At 41.6% G+C, this 26,716-nt stretch overlaps 1 protein-coding gene across 1 annotated transcript in view; it reads left to right on the top strand.

Moving 5' to 3' along the window:
- Positions 1-23,651, top strand: part of LOC131239106 (uncharacterized) — a 51,129-nt gene extending 27,478 nt beyond the window's left edge. The window contains exons 3-9 of the mRNA XM_058236664.1: positions 3,905-4,042; positions 4,648-5,028; positions 5,109-5,172; positions 7,683-7,822; positions 7,911-8,222; positions 8,385-8,654; positions 20,303-23,651. Of these exons, the coding sequence (XP_058092647.1) occupies positions 3,905-4,042; positions 4,648-5,028; positions 5,109-5,172; positions 7,683-7,822; positions 7,911-8,222; positions 8,385-8,654; positions 20,303-23,338 (4,341 nt within the window). The 3' untranslated portion in view covers positions 23,339-23,651. The remainder of the gene's footprint in view (positions 1-3,904; positions 4,043-4,647; positions 5,029-5,108; positions 5,173-7,682; positions 7,823-7,910; positions 8,223-8,384; positions 8,655-20,302) is intronic.
- The last annotated feature ends 3,065 nt before the right edge of the window (positions 23,652-26,716 follow it).

Raw genomic sequence — 26,716 nt, 5'->3', positions numbered from 1 at the left:
TTGTGTTTTCCCTTCATCCAAGTCTGTGTGACCTAATCAATAGCTTGGATGGCAAATAAACATTACAGTGGGCCCCAAAAAGTTTTTAATGGTGGGTGTTCAATCACTACTATGTCCTCTGGTGTGGTCCACCGTGGACTCTGATCCATCTCATTTTTGGGATTATTCCCAAAGATGATGTCGTAAAGTGAATGGACGAAGTGGATAAAACATATACATCAAGGTGAGGCCCATGCAACTTTTCCAGCACTGACCAATTGAATCCAAGTCCACTTGAAGGACTAGTTCCATCTGGATTTTTCTGTGGGGCCCACCTAAATGTATGTGTTGTATATCCATGCCATCCTTCCATTTTTCTAGATCATTTTAGGACATGGGCCAAAAAACGAAGCAGTTCCAAATCTCAAGTGGGCCATACCACTAGAAATAGTGATCATTGAACAACACCACTACAACTTTCCTAGGGTTTACCGTAAATCCGTAATGTTTATTCACCATCCAAACTGTTGATAATGTCACACAAACGTGGATAAAGGTGATTGACCATGAAATACTGTGCGGCCACAAAACTTTTGGATCAAGCTAATATTGGCACTATGATGATTTCAATGGCGGTCGTTCAATAATCAATGTTTCATGTGGTATGGCCCACCTGATATTTGGATCTACTTCATTTTTTGGCCTATGCCATAAAATGAGCTGGAATGGATGGGCGGCGTGGATATGAATCACATACATTGAGGCGGACCCCACCCCGGGAAAACAATATTGATCCGAAACTTCTGTTTGCCAACAAGTTTGGATCCCATGTTGCGGTTTACCAGAGTTTTGAATCTTCCTTTTTTTTGGCCTCATATTGTAAAATGAGTTGGGAAATTTGATGGATGGCTGGATAAAACACATATATCATGGTGGGGCCCACAAAGCTTTGACGCCAGATACGTGGCGGGTGTTGAGGAACTAGCCAATTCGGATCCTACTTTAGCATACCGAGTAAACTTTGTGGGCCCACTGTCATGTATATGTATTATCCACGCTATCCAGCCGTTTTTACATATCATTTAGGACATGATCCAAAATTGAATCATATCCAAACCTCAAGTGGACCAAACCATAGGAAACAATGTGCATTCTTGTGTATGTATTATGTATTATCCATGATGTCCATCCGTTTTTATGTATCATTTTAGGACATGAGTGGATCACACCACAGGAAACAGTGTGCATGCAATCTACGAGCTGAATTCAGCCGACCTTCGAGCCGAGCCGGTGCTCCCTGGTTTGAGCTTGGTTTGTTTTTTTAAACAAGCTTGACTTCGAGGCTTGGTTTGATTTGACCTTCTATTCGAACCAATCCAAGCCAAGCTTTTTCAAACCAATCTGAGCCGAGCTTTCGAGCTGGCTTGGTTTGTGTCCAGCTCTATTAATGAGTGGACATTCTTATGGACTTCATTCTGGGTCTTCCTAAGACTCAAAGGGGAGTGGATCCACTTCATTCCATGCAAAAGGAAGGTGGACGCTATGCATATTGCCAGTGTATTTTTCGCGTAGATTGTGCAACTTCATGAGGTACCAAAAACAATTACTTCGGACCATGATTTGAAGTTTGTGGGGGCACTTCTGGCACACTTTATGGAAGCTGTTGGGGACTAAGCCTCAATTCTCTAGTGTATATCATTCCCAAACGGACGGCCAAATCGATGAAGTCAACAGGAGCCTTGGTAACCTCTTTTGGAGTATCCTAGGCGAATATAGAGGACTTTGGGTTAGGCACCTCATGTTGTAATTTGAGTCAGGTCAGGTTACAGGTTGGGTCATCTTGAGATTGGGTTGGGCTTAGGTTGACCCCCAACCTGACCGAATTGCACCACCACATGAATTGGGAATGGGAAGCCCCCCTACCTCAAGATCCACTATCCTCCCTACCATTAACTTCAGGCTGAGAATAACCCTCATCCAAGCATGCATTCATGAAAGATCTATCCAGTGACAAACAATCAATTTTCAGTACCTCACCAAAGCACGGAATGATTTCTTCCAGGACAGATTTCGATCGAGCATATGCTGGCATCCCAAAGCAGTGCAACCATGATCCTTTGTTCAAAACAACCTCTGACGGCCACCACTTTCGACTTTCTCCAGCATCATTGTCTTATGAAGGGATGAATTCAATGAGAAAGCTGCCATCTCCTCCTGGGATGTGAAGGAGAGGAAGAACGATCTCTCCGACAGTCTACTGATAGATATTCTTGATGCACGGAAAGGGGAGTTTCTCGGAGATTCTACCAAATCCACGTATGATACTCCAGCTTTGGCTACCAAGCCCACCAAGCAGTAGCTCAGTTACCACAATCATCCCTCAACCACCCCACTGGGGACTCTGATCACATAAGATTGAGAGTTCTGAGATTGCCAGGGAAACAACAGCCTCTTTGAAAGTCCTACCCTGGCTCAAATCCAAAACAGTCTCCCTAGCTGCCTGAGCATTCCCTCCTGAATCTGCATTTATCCAAGCCAGGTTGGCTGCAACTGGAGTCTCCTTCTCCTTGGCTATCCCATCCACTCTTCTGCCATTCGTCACCTTGATTGCCTTCACAGCATGGTCTGTGTATCAATACTGGATATAGGTGAATCCGTTGCTTTTTCCTCTCCCTGTGAGCGAAGGGATGTGTACATCTGTATTCACACAAAATCTTCTCAATACTTTGTGCAGCTCTTCCACCAATTCCCTGAAGGGAATGCTGCCAACGAAAATGGGAAAAGACCCTTTCTTCTCATGCTTTTGTTTCATTATAATCCATTCGCTCAGTCTATTCTTCCAACATTCTTAAGAGTAGTGAGTTTCTTACAGCTATTCCTTTCCAGCATCTAGTGTCTAATAAATCTCTTACTACCGGTTAAAAAAGAGAGTATGAAAGCGTAAATCACAGTTGCATTTTTGTGTTGGCAGTACTGGCTGGCTTAGATTTTAATCCTAGGATGTTTTCTTTTTTCATTTGAGCTCCGATTTTGACTGCTCAAATGAGAGATGAGTTGGGTTCCATGGCTCAGTGGTAGACGGTGTGCTTCAAGATTGAGGTCATTGGTTCGAGCCCATGTTACCTTTCCAAAAAAAGAGAGAGGAATGAATAATAGTTTCAGTTTCTTTTATTTAAACTACTTCTGGGAACTTCTGTAGAGTGGGTTCATATTCCTTTTTTTTTTCCCACCTTTAGGAATGAAAATTGATACTTGGTTGTTGGTTGGAGCCCTTTTTCTTCTTGATGTGTAAAGCTCTCTCCTCCCCCCTTTGTAATTCTATTAGGTAGGTTCAACAGTACTGAGTATGTCTGTTTTTGCCTTTTGTCTCTTGCTCATCTAATGGAGGAGTAATAAGCAGCATGTAGTTTCCACATGAAAATTGGAACTTGAACATCGTGCCATGCATGCCTAGTATAGTGAGGTTGTGTGTTTGGGCATCTCTATTTGATTTTGGGTGACGTGTTGCACTCTATGGTGTCAGCACTGTCGCTACACTGGAGCTTTTAACCTTTTCTGATGGACATGTGAAGCACTTTGAAGTTGATGTCTCTTATGAAGAAGCTTTTGCCTTGTGTCACTTGACTTTCTTATATTACTTCAAACCTTTAACTTGTTTCTTGGTGAAGGAATTTGTTTCTTATTGGAGGTCTCTGTCTTCTCTTGTCAAGTTTGAGGAGAGGTATTGTTGATGTTATCATATTCCTTTTATTTTTTATTATTATTCCTTGCAGTGCTTATCATTTAAATCATTCAGTGGTATCATTTTTCCTTCTCAATTGCATCTAATATTGAAGCTTCCTGTTTATTTTCATAAATTATCTTGACACTGGTTGATGGACTTCTCTAATATCATAAAGTACCAAATAATGATTTGTCTGTCTAGGTTGCTCCCCATGACATAATTGAAATTGATGAAGATGAAAATCCACCGGGAGTTGTGATCACTGGGGCGAAGGATAATACAATTCTTAAGAAAAAGGCAGCAATGGAATCCCATAAGAATTGGCAAAAGGAAATAAAGGTAGGACTCTCACGGATTATCACTCCCACATGATTGTTGAGACCTGGCCCCTATACATATCTTCACTGTGCCAAAGTGGCACATGTGTGCAACATTGAAGCTGTCCATCAAGAAGGTTCCACCATGTTATATATTGTCTTCCAGAAATCTGGCCAATATGCTCTTCAGGTGGGTCAAAATACATATACATATCTTCACTGTGCCAAAGTGGCACATGCGTGCAACATTGAAGCTGTCAATCAGGAAGGTTCCACCATGTTATATGACATGTTCCTGAAATCATGCCAATATTCTCGTCAGGTGGGTCAAAATACATACCAACTGGATGGCCAAAGTAACTTGGTTTTCCATTTTGTTTCAAAGACTGGCCCACCTGATGAGTGGACCAATTTTTGGCTATGTTATCGACTTGATGGGGCCCAGTCGATGGATGGCTTGTATGTTCCAGACACACATCACATTGGCACATGCGGAAAATGTATGGGGTTTGGGCTAGACGTACGGGATTAGGAAACTTCATATGGCATCAATGTTGGCATATTTTTACTGATGATTCTCCTGCTCACAGTTGTATGCATTTGCAATGATCATGTTGGTTGTTACAGGATGCTTTGGCCAATGCCCCTTGGATTCCCCTCGAAAATCTTGGGTCGGGGTCACAGGATTTAAACTATTCCGATATAATGGATATCATTGATTACAATTTTTTAGGCACCCAACTTGATGCCATAGACCTGCCTCCTTGGGTGGAGACTTCAATCCCTTCTTTGCAGAAGCCTGCAAATCCGGAGCTAAGTACGAGCTGTTCAGGAGCCCCGAGTCAGCCAAGTTCAAGCAGGCCAAGGGAGGAGACTGGAGATGAAACTGCGACAAAATTTAGACTGTTTAAGCAATTTGATATGGTTCATGATTATTCGGACCATCATTATACAGGATCGCATCAACCAAGTAGAGAGAGTTTCCTTGGAGGCTCTTTAACAAAGAAGGTAGCTTCAATTTGAAATTGGACTTAACTTCTCCTTTCCTTGATATGCAATTGCTTGGCTTAATGTCTCTTTTAAATCAGGCACCAATTGGATGGACAAAGAAAATTCATCAAGAGTGGAAGATTTTGGAGAAAGATTTACCAGGTGCATGTCTCTTGTATATTTAACTTGTTCCAACACAAATAGGGACACACAAAATTCTCTCATGGTATTGGTAGTGGTGGTACCGGTCTATCCCATATAACGTAGGTGGGCCACATCATAAGGAACAATGTAAAATCATGCCTGAAACCTCGAAATCATGAGTTTTGGAATAGCCTGATTTTTGGGGTGTCCCTTCATCCTCACAAGGTGTGTCGAATGAATGGTTGGATGCCATATATGCACATGGTGGACCCACACAAAATTTTGATAGTGTTAATGGTGACTTCCCCATTCCAACTGTTCCCCATTACGTGACCCTGCCTAAGTTTTGGATCAGCTTGATATTTTGAATTCATGGCCGAACATTGGGACATTGGGTGGCACACTTGATGAACAGGATGAATCTCATGAACATAAAAGTTGTTCCCTCCATGTTAGCACAGGTTATGCTCTAGTATACATACTGCAAAACATGTTAACATTTTCATTGTTGAAAGGTGAGTAGATAAATCTATACCATCTTCTTGTCTCTTGTGAAACGTATGGCTGGAGACGCCTTTAAATTATGTAAATACCCTTTTATTTGGCTAGAAACCCTTTCCATATCCTCAAATAAAGCAAAGTTAGCCATGTAAAAAATTGGTTGCATGAAAATTCCTGCCCCCTGCTACTCTCGTTATATGTGTGTGTTTATGTATATATGTATGGGAAATGCTCCTTTTACGGCATACTAATGCAGGGGCATTTTCACACTGGGCTCGAGTGGGGTCGCTTGTGGGATGTGGGGACACACTCGGGGTGGGTGGCCCATGTGATTTGGGGCGCAGGAAGGGGTTTAGCCAAGGTCCTAAAACCCATGAGATGTGGGGTCTGGGCTATGAGATAAAGGGATTAATTCGTCATACTCTAACAGTTCGAGCTTTTAGAGCAAGTGGTTAATTGTCCCACATCAAATTGGTATCAAAGCGGGAGGTCTCGGGTTCGAGACTCCTCACCGGGGGTGATTAATGCAGGGACATTTTCACATTGGGCTCGAGTGAAGTTGCTTGTGGGATGCAGGGGCACACTCAGGGTGAGTGCGGCCCACGGAGGAGGTCTCGTGTTCAAGACTCCTCACTAGGGGTGATTAATACGCATTTCACACCGGGCTCGAGTGGGGTAGCCCGTGGGATGTGGGGACACACTCCGGGTGGGCGGTCCATGTGATTTGGGGCCCACGAAGGGGTTCAGCCGAGGTCTTAAAACCCATGAGACGTGGGGCCTAGGCTATGAGATAAAGGGATTAATTCGTCATACTCTAACAGTTCGAGCTTTTAGAGTAAGTGGTTAATTGTCCTGCATCACATACCGTAAGTTACTATAAGGTTGAGCCATGTGAGCCCTACTGTGATGCGTGTTGTGCATTTGGTGACTCCCTTCCTAAACATGGGATGTCTGAGGAATCAGCTATATCTGAAACTTGGGTGGGCCACATCATCTGCAATATTGCCAAACCATGGCTAAAACATCTAAAATCACTTCATGAGGCTCACTTGAGTTTTGGAATGGCCTGAAAGCTGGTGGAACTCCTCATTTAGGTGGGAGTGGGACACACAATGAATAGGTGGATGTCTAAGCCACATCTTGGTGGGCCCCACAAAACAATACAGAAGGTTTTTCTGGGTTGGAGCCAAGCTGCCAACTCTCAAGTATTTCCTGTGGTGTGGCCGCCTAAGTCGTTGATTGGGCTAGATTCTTGACTTTAAGCATAACAGGGGATGACACATCTGATGGATGGAGTGGATGTTCAGCACGTCACGGTGGGGTCCACAAATCTCAGCATCACTGTAACTTATGGTAAGGTCGACTATATGGGAACATTTCCCCATATGTATTATTATGTGTGCGTGTGTGCACATGTTTGTATGGGGAATCTAGTTCCCATACAATCTACCTTCTGTGAGGCCCGTGTTTGACATCCACTCCGTCTATCAGTTGCACCCCCACATGTTCACTATACAGCCCAAAATTTAAGCTGATCTGAAATCCAGGTGGGCCACACTATGTGAGTTCTAAGTACTGTGGGCGCCACAAAAAATCCCAAAGTTTCTGTGGTGGGTTTTCCCTTTAATCCCTGTGGTGTGGCCCACCTGAGTTTTGGATGAGGCTGTAGTTTGGGCCATGGGCCTAACATCCGGGGGCGAAACTGATTGTGGGTTGGATGGTTCACAAACATCACAGTGGAACCCACACAGCTTGAAAGTATGGACCATTGTTCCTAGTGGTGTGGCCCACTGGACTTTTGGTGATTCACATACTGGGCTCTCTTCGTGGGGGTTGGAGCCATGTCGAAGTGCGTCTTGAGCTGTATTTTCTTACTTGAAATGGGTGGCTGTCTAGTTTTCCAATCCATTTTTCTCTCCTTCTCAGGAAGTCACCTTGTGCTTGTTCTCCAATGCGCATCTTGTTATGTAATCTTCAAGCGAGTTTCACTCTTTTTTTTTTTTTTTTTAACCTTTTTTCTTTGACAGAGTCGATATATGTTAGAGCTTACGAAGAGCGGATGGATCTTTTGAGGGCTGTCATTGTAGGAGCTGCTGGAACTCCCTACCATGATGGCCTTTTCTTCTTTGACATTCTCTTTCCTCCCAGCTATCCTTCCATGCCGCCGGTACATGATTAGTGATAATGTGTTATTTTCTGTTCTTCATCTCACGATTAGCTAAAGAGTTTTGATTTACGGCTGAAATTTAATGCAGCATGCATACTACCACTCCGGCGGCCTTCGGTTGAACCCAAACCTGTACGCATGCGGGAAGGTCTGCCTTAGTCTTCTGAACACATGGACTGGCAGTGTGAGCGAAAAATGGACCCCGGGAAAATCAACCATGCTGCAAGTCCTGGTTTCCATCCAAGCTCTCGTGCTTAATGCGAAGCCCTTCTTTAATGAGCCGGGATATGCAATGATGGCTGGCACGCCTATGGGAGAGGAGCGATCATTGGCTTACAATGAGGAAACATTTCTCCTTTCCTGTAAAACAATGTTGTACACACTGCAGAGGCCGCCAAAGGTAGGGTTGCTTCTCCATCAATGTTTTCTGGACTTCCCATTGATTCTCCCATCTTCCAGATGCTTTGTTGAATAATCTGGAAATTTCATTTTTCTCACATGTATTGATTTTATTATTATTATTTTTTCATGATGTGGTGTCTACTGTTTCTTTTGCCCACAGCATTTTGAGGATTTTGTAGTGGGCCATTTCCGCGAGCATGCACACTCTATTCTAGAGGCTTGCAAAGCATATATGGACGGTGCTCAAGTCGGCTGTCTTGTTGGTGGAGGGGTGCAGGATGTAGATGAGGGTGACAAAAGTTGCTCCTCGAAATTCAAGACCCAGCTAGGTCAGCTCTTCCCAAGGCTCGTGACCGCATTTGCTGAAAATGGAGCTGATTGCAGACAGTTTCTTGTTCAAGCAGGCAAAGCTGATACTACACTGAAGCTGTGACTTCAGATTTTAAATCTGTGAACTCAGGAAGCCGAAATGAGGACTTCTGGGAGTCATTTTGCGTATACGACTTTTGAAATTTGGCTTTTCCATTCTCGATTGTTAGATTGGACAGGTATGCAATTATGTAGTCCTTTATTTTCTTAATATATATTGTAAATAGGTGTAGATATTATAGATGATGTGATGTTTATAATTATAGATCGCCTGTTCTACGGACGAAGCGACAGTTTCTATTGGCTTGTTATAGGAAGCACCTTTTAATATATGAATTGCTGGCTAAATATGCTTTGGTGGATGATTTAGCTTGTTATTTGATGCTTAAATGCTAAAGTTACAGAGGGTACATCTCCAACTAATCTGATTTATATGAATCGCTTCTATTTATTTATTTATTTTTAATTTGAACAGATTATAGAATACATGTGTTGAGGTTGGCTGCATCTTAGCAGATACCTGTTTGTAGTTTTCGTATATCATTATGATTGCAATTGATCACAACTTGTCTAGTATAATCAATATGGACCATCCTATAAAAGTAATTTTTGACAGAGATGGACCATCAAAGGTGGGCTCCACATGACAAGCAGTTTATTTCAATGGTAAGATCGTTTCTAGTATGATTGGAGTGGACTGCCCATTCTCCTAACATTGATCAGATGGTTGGGATCATCTTATCACAATGATTTCTGGCAGAGATAAGCATCGAAGGTGGGCTGTACATTATGTATGTTACAAATTAATGATCAAAACTTTTCTACTATAATCAATATGGACCATCCATTCCTAGCCACTTAGAGATGGTTAATTTCATCCTATTAAATTGATTGATGGCCATTACAATTGGCTTCATATTATGAATGGTCCAAATCAATGATCGGACCTGTTTTGGTATGGTTAATATTCGATCGTCAGGATGTTACCTATGGGCGAACCGTGCGGCAGGGTGAATGGTGTACAGCAACAATCCTAAAAGCTTACGTTGTTTGTATTTTAGATTCCAAGATTCTGAAGTCCACCTTTAGACCTTGAATAAACTAGTAGACGCTAGTTTGAATAGGCCTTGGGTTGTGGGAGAAGAAAAGAAAAGAAAGCGTAAAAATGATTATCAGAAGAACGATTCTTATGATTCTATGAGGACTATTGAAGCATGGTTTCTATATTGAGATAATGTTTGGAAAGTAAGGGCTTGGTTGTTAAATTCATGTCTGAAGCTCGAATCTGAAATCTCAATCTGAAGTTCATAAACCTAAGCAACCCGATTGTTAACAAACGTCTGAAATGTCTAACATTTGTTAATTTGACACATTTGCTTGTATATCATGTTTGCAGAGGTGGGTGGGATCCGTGATTATTGGGGCTCACAATGATGTACGTGCCTTATATCCACCTCGTCCATCCATTTTGAAAACTCATTTTAGATGATTATGATCCCAAAAATTAAGAAGATCCAAATTTCAAGTGGACCATAATACAGGAAACTATGGTAATCGACTATTAAAAACTTCTCCTGAGCCACAAAAGTTTTGGATTAACTTGATATTTGTGTGGTCTCTTTATTCAAGTCTTTGTGACCTTATAAATAGGTTGGATGACAAATAAACATTGGGGTGCTCCTTCAAGTTTTTAACGGTGGGGATTCAATCATGGATGCGGGATCCACTGAAGCCGCACATGCACCAATATGGAGATGGATGGTCCTATTGGGGCCTACCGTCACAATAGGACCACAATAGGACCGTGGCATATATATATATATATATATATATATATATATATATATATATATATATATATATATATATATATATATTTCCATACCACCGTGGTGTTTTTGGGAAATCCACCCTCTCCCTTCGTTTAGCAAGCTCAATTTAGGACAAGAAATAAAAAAAAATGAGGCAGATTGAAAACTCAATTAGGCAACACTAAAGGAAACCATGGAAATTGTGCACTTACTGTTGAAAACTTCTTTGGGGCCACAGAAAGCTTTGAACAAGCTGATATTTGTATTTGTACTTCATCACATCTGTGTGATCTTATAAAGAGGTTAGATGGCAAATAAACCTCACAATGGATTCTTCCGAAGGTTTGAACTGTGGTCATTCAATTCCCTTCTACGGTGTGGCTCACTTGAGCTCTTTATGTGCCTCAGTTTTTGGGCTCATACTCTGAAATAATCTGAAAAAGTTGATGGACAGTGTGGATCTGACACATAAATCATGGTAGGCTTAAGAGTTCCATGAGTTAAAAATTGGGTTGTGTATTACACCGTCTATTTTGGAGTGTGAATATCTTTAGCAATCGTGCATATGAATAATTTTGAAAGCAAATATTTTTCTTTTTAAGATGGATTCGTGGAGCTGTATTCCCCGTTAAGCCATCACAGAGCGCTTTTTAGCTCATGCTTTGCTATCCAAACATCTGAAAAGATTCTAGCTCATGCTGTTCAGAAAACCAATCTCACTGACTCCTTTACTACCCAAACATCTGAAAAGGTTCAAGCTTTTGCTGTTTAGAAAACGTTATTCCGTAAACATAGCCATGATGTAAGAGGACACATGAAAGTACATGGGCAACAATCAGGCCATGATAAAAATGCACATACCATTGATAGAAGTTGGGAGCAAGGTTGGTGTGGTAGTGAGCCTTGTAAGGGATTTCATGTCATTTCCATCGGCAGAACAAGGTTGAAAGGTAGGGCATCCTGGGCTGATATGGTCCAGGACCAGGAGGTAAGGTAATTGCGTCCGAAAGAATTTTGACTAGCTGTCCATACCACCCACCCACCTCATAAAATGAAAAGAGAAATGAGTAGGAAGGGACTTTAGACTGATTGGAAAAATAAATAAATAAAATAAAATAAGATCAAAAACCCCTCCACAAGCTTCAATCCTTTAGACTGAGTCCAGTCCCTTAGTGTATCATTATTTCCTGAGTCCTGTAGGCTGGGGAACCAGTGTGTAGGATAATAGCATCCAAAAGGCCGTTGACCGGGGACTTAGCCAGCTTCCATGTTATATATTTAGGGCCTGCTTGGCTAATAAATAACTTTTTAACTTATGTTAAGTTACTACGTTAATTTTTTAAGTTAATTTGATAAGAATTGTTATAGTAACTTATCTAATGAAAGTTACTAGTTTTTATTTTTCATTTTTACTTTTTAACTTTTTGACTTCTCTCTCTCTCCATGTGATGGATGGTCCATATCAAAGGAGGCCCCACATGATAGGCAATCCACATCAAAGGTGGAGCCCATGCGACTAATGGTCCACGTCAAAGGTGGGCTCCACATTTTGGACAACTCATATCAAGGTGAGCCTACATTATGGATTGTTCACATGAAAGGTAGGTCCTTAATGATGAATGACTCACAATCAAAGCAGGCTTTGCATGATGGATGACCCACATGGAGGGTGGAGCCAACATAATGGACGGTACTTTTCAAAGGTGGGCTCCACATGAGGGGTGGTGGATGTTGAAGGTGCCCCACATGATGAACAATAACATTGAAGGTGAGCCTCAGGTGATGGATGACCGGCATCAAGGTGGGCTCGACATACTGGATAATCCACATTAAAGGTTGGCTCCTATTGATGAATGACCCACATCCAAGGTGGGCCCCACGTGATGGAGGGCCCATACCAAAGGTGGGCTCCACATGATAGGCGGTGGACATTGAAGGTTGGCCTCACATGATGTGGGCCATCCATCATGCAGGGCCCACTTTGATGTGGGCCGGCCATCATATGACCCTATTTTGGATGTGGGTCAGGCTCCACATGATGGAGAATTTATTTGATGGTGGGCCCTACATGATGGATGACCCAAATCAAGGTGGGCCCCACATAATGAACGATATAGATCAAAGACGCTAATGATGAATGATGGACAACCCACATTGAAGGTGGGACCCACATGATGAATAGTCCAAATCAAAGGTGGGTTCCACATGATTGGTGATGGATATTAAAGGTTGACTCCACATGATGTAGCCCTAACGATGAATGACCCTCATCCAAGGTTGGCCCGTTTGATGGACAACCCACTTCGAAGTAGGGCCCTGCATGATGGACGGTCTACATTAAAGGTGGTCCTATATAATGGACTATCCACATCCAAGGCCAACCGTGCATGATGGTTAATCCACATCGAAGGTGGACTTTGCAAGGTGGATGGTACACATTGAAGGTAGGCCCCACAATGAATGGTTCATATTGATGGCAGTGTCAAGCTGGCCTAACATAATGAACAGTTCACGTTAAAGGTTGGACTCACATGATGAATGGTGGATATTAAAGGTGAACTAAACAAACTCGAGGGATAAATACTTACGTGACGTTAAAGACCAAACATATTTTTTTTACTTCCTGACCGATAAATATATTGTTTACAAAACATAATTATCTACTAAATAAGTAAAAATCAACACAAGCAACTTGAGGCAAAGTAGCTTAAGTTATGATCCAAATGCCCCCTTAGTTGATCGTGTCCCTTGGGCCTGATCTATTTCCTTGTCATTTTCCCCATCTAGACTAGAAAACGATGGAAATGTTTAGCTAAATAGCTGTGAGACTTTACTTATCTTGGGTAGTGAAGTACAAGGTGTTAGAAAGCAGGAACTTAAAAAAGGTTATTGTTGCTCGATCTTTTAATACCTCTCTTTTTCTTGCATGTTTGGATATATAAATCTAATGTAAAAGAAAGGAAAAAAGAAATTACTTGAGTTATCATTTAGGTAGAAAGTAATAATTTTATATTTATCTTATAATATTGATCTAATTTCTTATATCAAGAAATAAAATTAAAAAAAGGTGTTATGATTGTTAGGTGATATTTAGCATTTTCTCCACCATCCAACCTCACAAATCACATCAAAAGAAAACTCCTTTCTTTTTTCTGCTTTTTGTTGGAATCCATGGTTACCAAACATGACCTCAAGTATCTCATTCTCTAATTGTGGATACCACTATACACTAAATAATGGTGTACCTAACTTCTTGTGATCAAGCAGTTGTGATGACTGGTTCGCAACACACCTCCTTGGGAGGTGTGAGGCCCACCCAGCCAGTCCATGCCATATTTCTCAAGTCCCATCTAGGCCCCATGAATTTGCGGATCAGATTCACAAGGCTAATGAACTAGTTTACATCTGCTAGCTTTGCCATGAAAAAATAGCCTACCATATAGCAAGTGGATTGAATTAATTGCAACTAAGTAAGTGCTGTCTGGAAATTGAGCAATTCACAAGGACGGCCGCTCATCATCACCGTACTGTCGTGATCCTACGGTTGCAGTAGGACATATACAGAAGATTCAGTGTATGCAGGCCAGTTCTTAGCTGTTTCCGATATTGGATATGCTTATTGACGTAGATTCTGAGGAGTCAAGAGTCTTCTCTTAACCTTTTTAAAGCCACTGTTCCAATAAGTCAAGTCGTCCAAGACTTGGAATTTTTCGCCCGTCATTATCCAAAGATAGGTAAGTAAATTAATAAGAAAAAAACAGAAGGGAATTGTTTTCTCCGTCTCTATGGCTTTTTTGTTTGTAATTTTTCTCAGCAATGATATGGCACACATGTGAGAGATCTGAGCTTTCCATCATGTGGGTCACGCTATTTAGATCTTCTGGCCTGAAAATCAGGCCCTACGTACAAAAACGAACGGTTGGATGGCTAAACAATCTTCCATTTGTTTTTGTGCATTGTGTGTGACCTGAGATGTGATGAGAAAGATTTTTAGGCTACAAGAACTTAAAAGTGTGGCCCACCTGGTGGGATGCTTGGAATTTTGCACATGAGTGCAACTTGGCTGTGACCCGGAACGAGCAATGTGGGTGAGACCCTAACTGTAGGGGCCCACCTTGATGTACGCATTTTATATCCACACCGTTTATCTGTTTTTATAGATTAATTTTACCCATATTCTGAAAATTGATCCAGATTCAAATGTCAGGTGGACCACACCAAAGGAAACAATGGTTGTTGGCTATTAAAAAACTTTTATTATCCAAATAAATTTTAGATTAAGCCAATATTTATGCATTTATTTTATCAGTTTGTGTGACTTTATCAACAGGTTGGATGTTTAATAAACATTATTTTGGACGCAATGAAGTTTTTAATAGTGCGTGTAGAATTACCACTATTTATGGTGGTGTGGTCCACCTTCATTTTTGGGACCTTATATTAAAATAAGCTGTAAAAATGGATATACGATGAGCACATCAAGGTGGGACCTACAGTAATGGTTTCACCCACATCCCTGGTTACAGGGTAACAGCCAAGTCACCTTGCGCATATGCCACGTCAGCATGTGCGTTAGGGTAAGGTTCTAGAAGCGTGGGCTTGGTATATTTCCACATATGAAGATAAAAACTGCTATCTGAACCCAACCTGTTTAAGATGCACCCTTTTATTTCTAGCTTTGGTTATTAAATGGTCCATCTTTATTCTATTTGTAGAGGCCGTTTCCTCTACAAGACGTTTTAAAATAAGCTTATTCTACAAGGGTTGCAGATTTTGGGCCACTCTCTATATGTATGGCATCCAACTTGTCTTGAAGGGTTGCCCCACTGTGAAGATTGGACGCTCAAGAAATGCCAATCAAACCATTATGTGGGCCACCACAAGAATTTGGAGGTTTTTGGGTGGTTATTAATTGCTTTCTTATAGAGTTTCCCACGTATTGATTGGATAGACTTGATTTTTGGATCATCCTATCTTCATGATGGGGCTCACTTAAAAGCATGGGTTGGATGGAATACACACAACATGGTGGGCCCTGCTCTGGCATAAAAGCAATTGGATGAGAAGTAACTTGGTGAATAAGCTTTTGCATGCAAGTGAATCACTTATTCCACACAAGAAAGTCTTGGGTAGGTAGCTGGTCTTTTTCCTCGAAATCACAGTCACTATAAATGTTTGAAGAATCATGCTTCGACTTTTTGGTAGAATTTTATGAAAAAGGAAGAGGTTAGTAGCAGATATTTAAATGGACCTTTGGAAGAAGAAAAAAAAATATATTTTTACTATGGATAAAGAGAAGATTATCTCAAGTGACTGTTTGGTGACTTCTGTCCAATGAATGTGGACCCTTGGCCAGATCTTTTGCAATTGTTCATTTGTAGCCATTGGAAGTCCTTCAATCCAATGGTCAGGATCATGTGAATGGTGTAGTTTTAGCCGTTGAGGCCTGTCCATTTGAGTGAGCGATGACACTGGTTCTTTGCTCATATAACTACCCTTTTATTTACTATGTTTTGTCATTCATTGCGTGCATGATAGCTGGGCCGGGTTATTACTTGATTTATCAAAGAATGCTTTCATTGTATTATTCTGGGTTTTGGTTTGTGCCGGGCCTGTGATTTAGTGATCTGGACTACTGATATATGGCCACACTTTAGATTGGCCGTGTACCAAAATCTCCAAGATGGAAAGATCCTAGCCCTTTAGTAAAGTAGCCAACAATTAAAAAGGGAAAAAAGAAAATATAAAAATGGTTTCAACCAAAAATCAATATTTCATTGTTTTCTATTTTTTATTCAAGTCCTTGCCGGTAACAGTATCTAAGGATATTCTATCCTTGATTCAAGTTCTGTTAACTCTCTTTTATAAACTAAAATTGCGGATTGAAAAGTATCATACCAACTATACTTGTTTGATAAGGGATATTCCATTGTAAGATGGATGAGTTTAAAATTCATCAAAACTCTTCTTCTAATCCATCGATTTTTTTCACACACGCATTCACACCTCCACACACCCAGATACTCCCACTACGGTTCATGATGGGTACTTGAACCCATGACCTTGTGTTGAAACTCTTGTGAGACCACCACCGAGGCATGACTAAAGACCCATATACATAAGCGATCCAGTGGGCTTGGAATCCATTACTAATCCGAAGTACTTCGGGTAGATCTAGTTCTGAAATTGCTTGTAGTTTTACCATTGATCTAATGGGCCGCTGCACTGTTTATAGTGAATGCTCGAAGATCCTACATGTTGATCTCTCAATCAATGATATTTTCATGTTTGATCGGATCAACCATCCACAAAATATGAAACATGCTCATATGTATGGAAGATTTTTGAGTCCATCCAATTAGATCAACCATGTAAAAAAAATTTATTTTATTTTTTTTTAAAAAAAAAACAACGTTCATAGGCATTGCTACTCTTGATGACAGTGCTTCCAGCTAGATGGACCAATCATATGGGGTTACAAGCTGTTGTTGGGCGATTGCTCGAAAATTGCACCTATTGGACAACCCTACTGCTCAATCGGTTGGCTTGGAAGTGGACGTCGTAACAAAACTTCATCAACTGTACACCTTCAATGGGAAGGATCCTTTGATTGGATGGTCAAGATCATGCGATCCATGCAATTTTGCTGATGTCCCATCAAAAGGCACGCACCAGTGGAAGAATGATCAATGATCCGAACCATCGTACAGATGGTCCATGCACGTCATCTGGGGTCTGCCAACAACACCAACTTTAATTGTTCCATGGAATTTAAAATAAGGTTCCATAATGCTGGCGTGTCCGACCATCATAACTAGTGAAGTCTCCTTGGTAGATGTGGTGTGTTTATGGTGATCGCGACCATTCATCTGCGAAGCCCCATTGGATGGGCCACGTGGCAGAATCACTCCTGTGCAGGCTGAAGTTTGTCAGCTTTTCTCGCTAAACTTATGAGTGTCTCTATTTTGTGGAAAACTTGCGAGATCCAAGCCGACTATCAGGTTGACCACATCTTGGATGGGCCATATGGCAAAATTAACACTGATTGGATAATTCAAACCCTTGGTTTGAAATATTTTTTTAAGGAGAAAATGGACGGTCCAGAAACCATTTGTTGACTCACATTTTTTCCCCAAAAGTTCTCTATAGACTAGTTGGGACTGTCCAGTTAGTGTTATTTTTTTGGGTCATGGCCCATCCAAGTTGTGGCAGGTCTGATGATCGGTCAGGATTTTCTACACGTTTCTACCTGTACGAAAAGTAACAAGTTCAAGAAGAATGGTGTTTGCAGCTGCGAAAGAAGTTTACGATGTCCCCATGTGGCACACGTGCGACATCCAGTGCATCAGGCACGTTCGATCATGCAGATCTTACATAAGATGGTAAGGATTAATCTATTATGTGAGATGGACATAATGGACAGTAAGGATTAATCTATTGGACTGTCCAAGTGTCCCGATGCAACTACGAGCACTATACCTTCTTCCTTTTTTCTTTTTTTTTTAAAACACACGCACACGTACCCCCACACACTCACGCTGTAGTGGGATTTCACCGCCTAGGGGTACTGGAACCCCTGACCAGGTGTTGAAACTCCTGAGAGTCTAACACCGGAGAAAGAGTAAGGACCCAACGAGCAATATAACTCACAGTGCTCGAAGCTCTGGATCATTTCTCTTTTCTCTGTGAAGTTTGCTTGAATGCACGTGTTGCACTGTAGCCGTTCGATCTTGAGCTTTTCTCCACCATGATGTATGTGTTTTAATGACCCTAACCGTTCATTTTTAATGACCCAAACCGTTTTTTGTCAGAAGGCTTCCTTGAATGCACTAATTGCACCGTGGGACCACCATGATTTATATGTTGCTGTCCATTCATTTTGGATCGTAATTTAAGGGCATGGTCCTGAAGATGAGGAAGATTTAAATCTAAGTGTACCAAAGAAAATAGTGATGATTGAATACCCATCATTAAAAACTTCATAGGGCCCATCGTAATATTTATTTACCATCTAACCTGTTGTTGATTATGTCACATGGACCTGGATGAAGGGAAAACACCAATATTAGCTTGATCAAAAAGTTTTGCGGCCATCAAAAAGTTTTTAAAGGTAGGCAATAAATCAACACTGTTTCCTGTGGTGTGGTCCACCTGACATTTGGATCTGTCACGTTTTTTGGATCTTGCCTTAAAATGAACTGTAAAACTGGATTGACAGTGTGGATAAAACGCATACATCATGGTGGGACCACAGAGCACTGTATCCAATCGGCGTTCTGCTTAGAGGACGCGGATTGCATGCTGACGTGACTACTGGACAGTGCTATGTGAGCCCCGTCACGATGTATGTGTTTTATCCATGCCGTCTGTTCATTTTGGATCATTATTTTAGGGTAGAAATTAAAAAAAAAAGGGAGGTCGATCCAAATCTCAGGTGGACCACATCACAGGGAAAAAGTGGTGATTGAACGACCAACATTAAAAACTTTCTAGGGCCCACTGTAATTTTTATTTTCCATCCAGACTGTTGATCAGGTCACATAAATCTGGATGAAGGCAAAACAAAAATATAAGCTTGATCCAAAACTTCCGTGCCCTCCAAAAGGTTTTTAAATGTGGGCGATCAATCACCACTGTTCCCGGTGGTGGGTCCACCTGACATTTTGATCGCCCTCGGTTTTTTCAATCATACCTCAAAACGATCTGTCAAAATGGATGGACGGTGTGGATAAAACTCATACATCATGATGAGCCACACATAGCACCGTCCATTAGCTCCTCGCGGTGTCGGTATGCAATCCGAGTTCCGTTGGACGCATATTGAATATTTCGACCGTTTGATTATACAAAGGAAACGGTGATCATTAATATTCAAGCAAAAAAGCCAAATAATGAAAGGGTTGAAATTGACTTTCCACCGTACAAAGTGAGATCTGTAGTATAAACGGTTTGGATTTTTGGGAGATGTCCCGGATATAATGGCTAAAGTCCCGACGATACGGGCAACGAACGGGAGTGATTTGGGGCAAGCCTCTAGCTACTATACATCCGGGCGTATCAGAATAGGATACGTCCGGACATTTGCCATTGGATGTCGATTCTTTTCAATGATGCAAACGGTTTACGTAATTTGGATGGATGATGGCCAATGAAACCTCTCAGATTTAATATTTTAATAATCTGATTGCATGAAGGTGTATTGACCGTCCATCTTCAAAACTAAAGATCTAAACTATCAAAGTGTTGAAATGATTCAATTTAGAGTGTCATCCAACATAAAATGTATAAAACATCATATAAACGGTTTGGATCATTAGCATATAACACAGATTCAAGCTCTCTACTCCCAAAGTATTCTTCCTATTGCAATACATTGGATGGACTGAGCAAACCTCTTCTCCAGTGGCATTTCCGTAAAAATCCCTCCAACCCGAAGGGTCCACATCCCGCCCCGTCGGGCACGACGGACCGACACTTAGTGGGCACTACCGCTTGTTCGGAGCTCGGCACAGGCAGGGGCTCTGAGAATCCACCATGATGTATAGATTTCATCGATACCGTCCATACATTTTCCAGAACCATTTTAGCTTATATAACAAAAAATTAGATAGATAAAACTTTCAAATGAGCCACATAGTGTGGATTAAATGAATGCCATTGAAAACTTCGTGAGAATAAATAAGCATTGGATCAAGCTAATATTTATATTTTCCCTTCATCCATGTCTATGCGACTTTATTAACAAGTTGGATGGAAAATAAACATCATGGTAGGCCCTAGGAAGGTTTCAACGGTGAAAATCACTATCACCAATGCTTCCTGTGGTGTGGTCCACTTGATCTTGTATATAATCGATTTTTTAACATCATATTCTAAAATGATACGAAAAAATTGATGGACAGTGTCGATAAAATCCATACATCACAGTGGGCCCCTCAGAGCCTTGTCTGTGCCGAGCTCGCGACAGTCTGGGGTAGTACCCAAACCGCGCCCCCCTCCGTCAACACCCACGCTCCTCTCTCCTCTACAAATAGTCTCTTCTTCAAGCGCACTCCTCAGTTACCCCTCCATCGCCAAAATGCCATCTCCAATCCCTCCATCATCCCTTACCACCAAATCAAAGGCCAAGATCTCTTCAATCATCTCCATGCCACACAATCACAACCGTCCACATCTCCTCCTCCCCATCTTCCTTCTCCTCTCCATCATTTCCCTCACAACCTCCTCTTTTCCAAACAAAATCTCCTATCACCAACACTGCGACTCCATTGTCCCTGAATCCACATCCACGGGCCCAGCACTCGACCCTTATGGCTTCCTCCAACTCCAATCCTCGTATTTCACCGGCGGCGAAACCTTCTTCTCCTCTGAAACCCCCCAATCTCAGTCCTTCTCCTATCCCAAATCCATCTATTTCCGTACATCCAAAATCCACCACACCGAAACCCCCGGCGTCTTGGAGATCGAATCAACCCTAATCTTCCGCGGCGGGAACATCTATTCCGTCAGTAATTCGACCGCCGTATCTGTTGGACTCCGCCACTACCGAAGCGTCCGGCCCCACAGCCCCAGGGTTTTCCACCAGAGAGGGAAAGTCACCTTTGAATTACGCGGGTTCTGGTCAGAATCTTCTGGAAAGCTCTGCATGGTTGGCACTGGCTTTGGCTACCCGAAAGAAGGTAATCTGCTTGATCTCTCCGCTGTTTTCAAGCTCAATTATCCTAAGACTTCGAACATCACGACTAGTTTGGTTACGGGCACGGTGGAGAGCTTGGACGCAGTGGGCGATTTGAACTACTTCGATAAGATTTCGGTGTTGGCGTTCGCCCAGAAGACATATGAGCATACGTTGTTACAGCAGGGAGGGAGTGCGTGTAATGGGAGCAAGGGTGGGGATGTGTCGCTTGAATTGGAGTCAAGCATATGTGGGATGTTAGGAAGTATGGGGAGTAAGGGGTTTCAATTGGAATACGAGGGCAATTGTAGTAAGAAGAATTGTAGTATTTTCGATGGGAGGGATGGGTCTTTGCCTAGTTTCATGACTATTGGCGGGTTACAGTGTTCTGATAACGTAACACTGCAGATGTCTCTGCAGTTTTCGAATTCGAGTCCTTTCTCTTATTATGCTGCTTTGGCTCCGGAAACATTGTTAGTCAGCGAGGGAGTTTGGGATAGGGAGAAGAATCGGGTCTGTTTAATGGCTTGTCGGGTGTTGAATTCCATGGGTTCTTTGGAGAATACAACTGTCGGGGATTGCTCGATCGGGTTGTTTTTGAGGTTTCCAAAGACCTTGTCAGTCAGGGTGAGGAGCTTTGCATTGGGACGTATTTGGAGTACCAAAAAGGTGAATGAGTCCGGTTATTTTGATAGTATTGGGCTTCGGAGTTTAGAGAATCGGATGACGGGTGCTTCAGGTCAGAGGTATGAGTATAGTGAATTGGGTCACCTGCGTGAATCATGCAGGAAAAAGGAGGTCAAGAAGCTGGGCAAGAGATATCCAGACGGGTATTCGTTTGAGGACATGAGATTTGACATTTCTGTGGAAAAATCGCAGGGGAGAATCACTTGGGGTTATTTATACCCGCTGACGGTAGGTGATATGTTTTATTATAACCCTGATGCAGAGTCTCTGACCCAAATGGCTGCAGGTGAAGTTCAAGCATCGAACCGCAGCCTGCTGAATGTCAGCTATATGGTTAGCTTTACGGGGTCGAATCATGAATGGAGCGGGCTTTCTTTGAACCAAACGTTTTCTGATTTGAATATGCCAATAGACATTTCCGCAGAAGGTGTCTATGATGCTGAAACAGGAATCCTGTGCATGGTTGGATGTCGGTATTTGGGTTCAGGTGTAGCTAAAAAAAATAATACTGTGGACTGTGAAATTCTCATCAATGTTGAGCTTGCTCCATTCGATCCAGAGGCTGGGAAAAGTCTAAAGGGCACCATTAAAAGTACTCGTGAAAAGTCAGACCCGATTTACTTTGAACCTTTGCAATTGTTTTCAAATGTTATATATGCCTCAGAAGCCATAGGAACAATCAGGAGAATGGATCTCGAGCTAATCATGGTTCTCATCTCTCTCATGCTTGCATGTGTTTTCATTGGGTTGCAGCTCTTGCATGTGAAGAAGCACCCTGACCTGCTTCCCTCTATATCACTTATGATGCTTGTTGTTCTTACTCTTGGGTACATGATCCCTTTAGTTCTGAACTTCGAAGCATTTTTCTTCAGCAACCGCAACCGGCAGAATGTACTGCTCTGGAGTGGTGGTTGGCTTGAGGTGAACGAAGTTGTAGTGAGAGTAGTTACGATGATAGCTTTTCTGTTACAATTTCGTCTTCTCCAGTTAACATGGTCTGCAAGATTGGCTGAGGAAGGCAAAAAGTGCTTGTGGATTGCTGAGATGAAGGCCCTGTGTTTGTGTTTGCCATTATATATTGTTGGAGGCCTGGTTGCTTTGTTTACCCACCAGAAGATGTACGAAGATACGCAGTTGAAAGCCCCCTTTGATGGTTTCATTGCCGATTCCCAGCATTCTATTTGGGAGGATCTGAGATCTTATGCTGGCTTGATTCTTGATGGTTTTCTGCTCCCTCAGGTTCTACTAAATCTGTTTTTGGACTCAAAAGAGAAGGCTCTCGCCCCTTTCTTTTACATCGGAACTACCATTGTTAGGTCACTGCCGCATGCATATGATGCTTATAGAGCTCATGAATATGCACCCCGTTTCAATTCATCATACATTTATGCTAACCCAAATGCGGATTTGTACTCCCCCGCATGGGATATCATTATTCCTTGTGGTGGATTGCTATTTGCTATCCTGGTCTACTTGCAGCAGCGGTTTGGTGGCGCTTTTATCCTTCCACTGAGATTTAGACGATCTGCTGAGTATGAGAAAGTTCCGGTAGTTGGTGATCAGGCATTGTAGACGCATGAGACATGAAGGTGGCTTTAATCAGGTATGAAAAAAGTTCTAATTTGTGGCAAGCTCCTATCTCTGCAATTACTGCTAGATCTTTCCGTGTGTGCACTCAAGAAAGTCTTGAAGATTGTGGTTGCTGAATTTGTTCTCGTTTTCTCTACATCGTATTTTGGATATAGAAGTGAGAGGATGAAATGTATAAATTCTCTCTCAGGTTGTAGCTTACTTCAAGCAATATTTACTTTCAGCTTCCAATCACTTTTGTTAGAATGTGACCGTAATCACTCTCTCATGGGTATAACTATTGAAAGTTGCCTCAGTACAGTTCTATGAGGAATCTATATTTTCCTCTCTTTTTTCTTTTTTCTTTCAAGATTTTGATTGTGAAACTTGTATCATTGACATTTGGATGTGGTTCTGATGTGCTGGATGACCGGTCCCTAATGCATCACTCCATTATAGCAGTTGATAACACCAGTCAGATCAATTAGTTTATTTTTTTAGCTGACTAGAAACATGGCATGCATAAGATTTTCTTTTTATTTAGACGCAAGGCATCCCCAATAACCCGAACAGAATCTCATAGAACCTTGCATATTGTAAGAAATATATATATATATATATATATATATATAGTAGAAGCTACTTGCTCACCAAAAAAAAAAAAAAAAAAACGATTTCTCTAAAAATTTAAATTATTTCCACTTTTTTAAATATAAAGGGTTTCTATTTTTGTCTTCCCTTTAATTGTCAATTTGTTCCATTGATTATATACACAACTAGAAAACAGAGATTCACATTCATTAGTTGGTGCATATCTTCTGCAACACTTTCGGAGGACCATGGAAAGTGGAAAAGTGTAATAAAACAATCTTTATGAAAAATGTTATACTTTCTCATTCAGTGAGCTGGTGGAGACACACCCCCTTGTGGGAACGATCCAGGCTTCAAGTTCTACTTACCATACTACCTCCAAGGCTACCCAAGTTTAAAAGCAGAAAAAAGATGAAAAATAAAATTAAAATAAAATTCATGCAGTATATAGCAGTTACGGTAAAGAGTATGCAAAAAGAGTAAAATGTGATTATTTTGGTTCTGATGCTTTTTCAATGAAAATTCATTTTATTTTGCAATTCCTCTTGAATATATTAATGTGGTCATCCTAATTACACAATGATGGATATCATTTATACGTTTTAGATGATTTGTTTTTCAAGTTTCTTGCAAGTTGCAAACATAGATTACTGTATCAAAATTGAGGGTTATGCATTAACCCCAATGAGAGGGTAAGCATCCATGTTATGAAGATAAATCTTTCTGCAATGATTCAACTCGCCCAGACGGTTTTTTAACCGTTCAATATTCTCGATGTTTTATTAATGGAATTTGTAGTTTCTTCAACCCAGAACCATTTTACATACTGATCTTGCACCTTATTAATCCTGCGTTTTACCCATCTTCTCTGCAGTTCAGTCAATTTTCGGTTTCATCAATCTGTGATTGTTTTCACTGTTGTTGCCAGTCTTTCAATGCTTGGCCTGATAGTTTGGACCGCACACTTGGGTTTTCAGTTTGTTCAAGTGGAGCCAATGGTTTGATGATGATGATCCAAACAGTTCATGCGACGGTTCTTCTGTGGATGGTCCATGGACCAAAATTCCCCAGACTAGAAGATCCAGTCAATCAAATCTTTGGCCTTTTTGGTTCAATGTGGACCACATCTGTATTTTATTTCTTAACTGTGTATTTGCAGGACACATATGAAGACCTTTGTTCTTCATAGTGGAGATCTGTGATGCGTTTTCCATTGAAGGTGGGTCTGATGATATTAGCAATTTGGATCGCTGAACCACAGGGCCCACTTATAAAAACTGAAGACCCCACCATTCTACAGACACTCTTAGGGGCCGGAGCAGTATGCTACATTTTCATGAAAACAACATGCAGCTATTGTTGTCATGAAGCTCAGGCACCATTTTGAGCTTTCCCAATTTGCAGATGGGTTGTGCTCCGCCCAAATCCCAAACAGGAAACAAACTAGCCTTTGCATGCTTGGCTGTGAAGGAGCATGCTGAAGGCACAAGGGCTCTTTTTTTACGAAGTAGGGCTTTCGATAGGAGCCTGTTTTTATTTCGGCCCAGATTTCCAACTAGCTGGGCTAGGCTTTCAAACTGGCTATATTCGATATTTTGGTCATGCATGGCCTGTGCCGACCCTGATGACTCCCCTTGTTCTGACCCTGAAGTGGGCCCTTGTTCCTTTGCTTGAATTGGCTCAAATGATAGGAGTGGTAGCTGATAAGGTTGGCAGGCATGGGGCTGTAGATATGGATCTGCGGATGGTTCCAATCCTATCTACTCAGGATGCAGGTCCAGATTTTGTATTGATTTGCATCCAATGGTGTGGATTTGATTGGCCAGAATACATGATTTTATAGTTCTATACTTGATTGTTACTTATCATTTGAAGTACCACCCATGGATCTGAATCCAACTGTGGATACAAAACCCTTTCCGGATCCTGATTCATGCTTGGAGATACGGATTGGATGGACTTTAAGCCTATTAACCTATAAATGGGTCAAAAATCAGGCCCGAGACATAAGAGCCATTGCCTGTCACCCGGGATTAGGACCAGGCCCAAACAGTTCAAAAAATCTGGGCGGACGCCCACCTCTGGCCCAACCCGTTCACAGCCCCACTGAGTCTTGACTCCAGCAATAGTTTACCACCATTTTGAAATGGTTGTAAATTACCTTCCATTCATGTTGCACTAATTTATGGCTATCTGGACCATCCAAATTGTGAGGCACTTTTGTCTATGAAGCATACCTCTAAAACCACACTGATGAGGCGAAATGCCAACAATTTAGTTGATATCAGGCAAATGGAGATGGTACAAAGTAAAATCGTGGCCTAAATGCCAATGGGTGGAATTTTCGGGTTATGCTTACATCCACAATCGAGTCAGAGTGGTCTGGATTACCATACAAGTATACCATGCGTGCAATTGAAGAGTCACCATCACCTTTTAAATGGTGGTTAACTATCAGTGGAGTCTTCGTTCCTGCCCGACCATGGGCCTACGACTCTGTGGGTACGCATTGACGTTTCAAGAAATGTAGCTAGGTTGATTTGAGCGAAGTCTTGCAGGGAGCCTGCGCAACAAGAAAGCTCTACAAGGCCATATGACTATACTCAGTCCATCGGTTGCGTCAAATCATGCTGGTACCTAAAGCCAAAAAAGTTATACGCAGATCCAAAACTCAAGTGGTCTGGACCAAAAGAATGTGGTAGGGGAACGCAGGTTTAACCCAAATCACAAATATCATCTTGACAGAACTTTGGTGGGTCTTAGAAAGGTTTTATTGGTGGGCGAATGTTG

The sequence above is a fragment of the Magnolia sinica genome, chromosome 3 (assembly GCF_029962835.1).
Source record: "Magnolia sinica isolate HGM2019 chromosome 3, MsV1, whole genome shotgun sequence".
In the NCBI taxonomy this organism is placed as follows: domain Eukaryota; kingdom Viridiplantae; phylum Streptophyta; class Magnoliopsida; order Magnoliales; family Magnoliaceae; genus Magnolia; species Magnolia sinica.
The sequence above is the reverse complement of the archived record's forward strand: the minus strand, read 5'-3'. Positions and strand labels throughout refer to the sequence as shown.